The sequence below is a fragment of the Myotis myotis genome, unplaced genomic scaffold, assembly GCF_014108235.1.
Source record: "Myotis myotis isolate mMyoMyo1 unplaced genomic scaffold, mMyoMyo1.p scaffold_m19_p_17, whole genome shotgun sequence".
Lineage (NCBI taxonomy): Eukaryota > Metazoa > Chordata > Mammalia > Chiroptera > Vespertilionidae > Myotis > Myotis myotis.
Window position 1 is genome coordinate 31,049,139 of NW_023416321.1, and position 5,184 is coordinate 31,054,322.

The 5,184-nt window shown below is 40.6% G+C and overlaps 1 protein-coding gene across 1 annotated transcript; it reads right to left on the reverse strand.

The window, feature by feature from the left end:
* Nucleotides 1–1,655: 1,655 nt before the first annotated feature.
* Nucleotides 1,656–2,503, reverse strand: LOC118672352 (S-phase kinase-associated protein 1-like). Its single transcript, XM_036341990.1, has one exon. The coding sequence runs from the start codon at nt 2,416–2,418 to the stop codon at nt 1,927–1,929; it is 492 nt and encodes a 163-aa protein (XP_036197883.1). The 5' UTR covers nt 2,419–2,503; the 3' UTR covers nt 1,656–1,926.
* Between the last annotated feature and the right edge of the window lie 2,681 nt (nt 2,504–5,184).

Here is a 5,184-nt window from a genome sequence, read left to right on the forward strand (position 1 = left end):
GGAAAGCTTGTAAGGAGGATATTCCAAGAAAAGGGAAGTGTGTGGAAGGCCGCCTGCCCTGTTTATTGGAATTCCAACTTAGGGGAGACTTAGGGGAGTGTCGAAGGAGGCACCCTAAGGATTCCTTTACCTTTCCAAACAAGTCTGTGCATGTGCAGACCCCTGGGTGTTTACTGGAATCCTTAGGCTTAATCCCTGGATGCCCTTGCCTAGAGGACAATGTAAACACATGTGTCCTCCAAAAATTACTCACCCTACTGCTTGTATCTAAAGATAAAAATGCCAATAAAAGCCTAACAAGGCAGGCAATCGGGGTTGCCTGGCTCCTTCAGTCAGGCCGTCGCCCCTTAGCCTTGTCTTTCACAGGGAAACTGTATCGGATTAACCTGTTCATCCATCGCTCAGGGGCTGCTGGTCAGCCCGGCAGCTAGGCCCTACGGGGTGAGGATGGCATACCCTATTTCAGGAATGGCTAAATCTGGAGCTCAAACAATGCTCTCCGAACATTGTCTTGCTCTGTCTCTGAGCTGTGCGTTCTCCAGGTCCTAGAAAATATGTAAATGTCATCTACAATCCAGCACGTTAGCAACCACAGTAGAAAGGGTTCCATTTTTGTCCAGGTAAGAGTCTTTGGCCTATCCCTGGGTCGGGTGAAGGTATGGGGAGTTAAGCTCAGCCCCACCTGAAGCACAAAGCTTATGAGAGAAGGAGTAATGGTTCATTATAGAGAAATGGAAGTGACATTACAAAAAAAGAAAAGAGGGCAGGGAAGCCAGGCAGGGGTCTTCACTCCCATCAGCAGTGTCTGAGAGGGCTCCTCTCCCCAAACTCCCAGCAACAGTCTTTCCTGTTTTTTAGTTAATTAGGTAAAAATGACATCCTGTTTCGTTTTGCATTAAAAACTATTTTTATATGTTTATTGGCCAGTTGTAATCCTTCTTTTGGAGACTGCTCATTTACAAAATTAGAGCCTTCACCTTTTCATGATTTGAGTGTCACATGCATGAAGCTGCCTGTATTTTCACCATGGCAATTCTGCCTAAGTTAGGGTAGCTTTGGAATGCAATTTAAGGTCTGCAGTGCAAGTCCTGAGCTTGATGATGCCTCTCAATTTCTTATTTGGCTATTTTTCCAGATATCTTGTCAAGTTCTAAGAAAAAAATTCCTTTGTCACTTTAATTGAGGTGATGTTAAATTAATAACTTTATTTAAGGAGAACGGCTTCTTAACAATATCCAATATTTCCCCTCAAGGAACATGGCTTATCTTTGCTCATTTGATGCCCCTCATTAAAGGCTTGAGGTTTTCTACATCTATTTATGTTGTTATTATTAACATAATACATATATATTACATATGTATTATATAATCAGGTGATTTAAATTAACATGTAGAAGCCATTGATTTTTATATACTTATTTTATAACTGAACTCCTTGTTTTTTTAATGTAAATATCATATGATAGGTAAATGACAATAAATTTGATGCCTTTCTAATATTCCTCTGTTACTTCTTTATCTTGTTGTTCTGAAATTTTGGGACCAATGTTAAACACTAATGGTGATGGCTGTAGCCTAATATTGGTGGGTATGCCCCAAGTATTAACCTTTAAGATACTAATTTGTGATAATTCAAAGAAGCAGCCATCTAATTCTTTTTTTTTTTTTTTTTTTTTTTTTAGAGAACCCACAATTCAGTTTTATTCAGAGCAAAGAAAAGATATTTTGATCATACTGGAAGAAACTCAGCCATAGGTTTGGAATCTGTACCCAAACTACACATGCAATGAAGACAATATTCTGCTAATACAATTGATTTGCTGCTGCATTTGTCTACTGTTTGCCTAATATTAACAATTATAAACAGAGCAGTGCAACTAGTATTTGGAACAATCCTTACAGTGTTACAGTGTCAGGCACAACTTTTCACTTCCCTTCACACCACGGGTTCTCTTTGCGTACCTGGGCTTCCTCTTCTTCAGGAAAGTCATTTTTTATATTGAAGGTCTTGCGAATCTCTTCAGGGGTTTTCCCCTTGATCATATTGGCAACAGTCTTGCATGTAACATCAAGCAAACCTTTGTTGTCTAAATAGTTTGCAGCCAGAATTAGTTCAAACAGTGTTCCTTGGTCAACTTTGAGGAATTCTTGGTCCCAAACAGGAATATCATCTGTTCGCTTTTCTTTGTTCTCATCATCCTCAGGAGGAGGAGGGTCATCCTTGTGGTGGGTGCACCACTGAATGACCTTTTTTAATATTGCTGCATTAACATTTGGTAGAGGAACTGGGTCATCATCGCCTTCATCATCCATTCCCAAATCTTCTAACATGGTCTTGATAGTCACAGATTGTTTGGCAATTTCAACATCAACTTCAAATATCTCTCCATCAGAACTCTGCAATTTAATTGAAGGCATGGTGCTCGGTCTCAAGGAGAGAGCGGGCCGGAGGCTGACGAGAGCCGGGTAGCGCCAGCAGAACCAAAAGGAAAAAGGTGGAGAACAAGGCCACTTACCTAATTCTTAATATAATAGTTTTTGTTTGCTTTTTAAATCAGGAATGGCTGTCAGGATGGGTTTAAATATTGGTATCTTTGCATTGATCTTTCCTGGCGTGCCCTATAAATTTACACAGAGGCATTTTTTTTTCCCAATTTAGGAGAGTTTAATTATATCCTTGATTTTAGGTCTGTGGTAATACTGTCTTGTATTCAGCAACGGCTTTAACTCTGAATTGTTATCTTCACTCCGTTTTCTATAGTCACCATCCTCTCTCTCATTATTGTGAACTTTCATCTTTTCTCTCTGCATTTTAGGAGGGCTTTTGGCCTCCATATTATGGACTCAGTTCTCTAGCTTGTTGAGTCTGGAGACTTTATTGCTTTCTATATTTTCAAATTCCATTCTATTGTTTTAGCATACAAGGTGGGGCAAAAGTAGGTTTACAGTTGTGAGTACACAAAGCAGTTTATTTTTGTATTATTATTAATTATCAAATTATTTTCCATATGAACAACTGTAAGCCAATTTTGTTCCACCCAGTATTTATATTATTTTATTATCCAATTCCCATTTTGAAAACTATTGTGCCGGCCTCTGCCTCTCACTGAGTCATGTCTTCATGTCAGTCTACCTACTGTTGGGGAACATTTTCAGCTGCTGTTTTGCAGAGTCCATATTTTAATTTTGTTAGGATCACAATAAAATGTATCATCTAAACTTTACTTCAGGTTTCAACTATAACTCTGCTGTCAGCTGGAATGAACCATGTCCCTGGGATCCAGATGACCAGGGACTAACCTACCATCGCAGGTTCTGTGGGCAGTCCAATGCCACACAGAAGATTTCTACAGGTTCCTTGTGGTCACAGTTTGCTCCAGTCTCCTGTTCTGCTCGTCAAGAGCTCACTTTTTCTCCTGTGCCGTGTTTGTTCTCTTCTCCGCTCAGAGCCTACTTTCTTCTCAAGGTTGTTGAACTTCTAGCTTTTTCCCCTCCGACTCTCCCCACATCGTCGCCCTTCCGATCTGCTCCAACCTCTCCCAATTCTGGTTCATTTCCTTTTTAATCTCTTGATCTTTTTGCGCACCAGACCATCTTGACTGTGCCTAGAAGGCTTCATCTTCAAAGCCAGTCGTGCTCTTCATGTCCTTAAACAAAGGCACCTCATTTCTCTTGCGAAATTGCATACTTAGCTCATAAAGTAATATTGTTTCCTGTCCAGTACATTACGCTTCATCTTATTTAACAGTATGGTTTTCCTCCTGAGTCCTATGGTCTCTTCCCTTTACGATACAGAATATTTTCATGGTTCCCATATTGGGTTGTTTTCCTGCCCTTTGAAAACTGAGGGAATTATCTAAATGCCCTATAAGACCCTGAAACAGAGTGAAAGATTCTCTTGGGATCCCAACACTGTTTCCCCTCAACCACCCCTCCCAGATACTACTATGATTTCCTCCAATCTTAACCTGAAGGTCTCTTTGATCCTCAACGTAAGAAAAGAAGGAAGGCCTCTGGGGCTCTAAGCTGATGGGCAGAGACTGTGTTTGATGGTGCATCTGGGCCAACTTTCTCTGCTGGCCATATGACTAGCCTGGGGGCCCCAGGTCCAGCCTAGCCTATTGTTATAGCCACCAACTCAGGAAGGGGCTTTCCCCTTCTCAACAGGGTAGTCACTTGTAACTCCGTGTTTCCTCCTTAGGAGATATTGGTGGACCCAGCATCTCCATTAATTATTCTAGGACTCTGCCTCCTGGGGGAAGGAGATCAGGATGTACTAAGCTCTTCCTTCAATGCAGATTATCTGCTATAGTCCATTAGAAACGCCTCACCTTTCTAAAAACCAGATGATACCCTTTTCTAGTTGTAGCATTGATGGATGCTCTTTTACTGTTTCATTCCTTTCAGGAACTGGACGTGCCCAGTGGGATGGAATTAAATTTTAACATTCAAAGCCACCATCTTATCCAAAAGTACTCATAAATTCTTACTTTTTTTTTCCCTTTTCTAATCTACAGAAAAGATTTTTAAGTTTAAATCAGATATTCATAAGGTTTTTGGGTTTGGAACATGTCCAGAGAAAAGGCCCACTCAAAAATAAATAAGCAAACAACTATCGTAATCTAACTGCACACAGAGAGACAGGGTAGCATTGCCTCTATTTTTGTTAAGATAATCTTTGGATTTCTTTATTCCTGTTAGGAAAAAAAAAATCAGCTTAGAGAAATTTGAACACATCCCAAAAACAATACCCAGCTGAAAATTCCTTTTACTATAGTTTCTCAGGAAGCAGAGCAAGCCTTTCCATTTCCCTGCATGTCCCTTAAAGGTCAAAAGAACAGGGAATGTTTTTAAGGTATCTTGTTTTGCTTTTGTTCTCACCGGCCCTCAGATTCCCTGGGAACGCCAGACTCTAATAAGCAAAATAATCTAAGGAGTGGAAGAAACAGCAGGCACCTTTTAGATAGGATGCACTGCAGGCAGAACATTGACCTTGGGTCAGCTCTGCACCTAGTTGCTGTTTTGAAGTTGGCAAAGTTCCATCTGGTTGGTAACCAAAATCGGGGAGGTGGGGGGGCGGGGGAGAGGAAGGGGGGAGAACTGCTCCTAGTGAACTCAAATTAAGTGGCATTAATAGAAAGATATAGATAAAATGAGATTCTATTTGGTAAGTGAAGTACCACA

What these genes read in the sequence shown, in the direction of transcription:
- LOC118672352 (XM_036341990.1), bottom strand. Translation starts at nt 2,418, where the DNA reads ATGCCTTCAATTAAATTGCAGAGTTCTGATGGAGAGATATTTGAAGTT.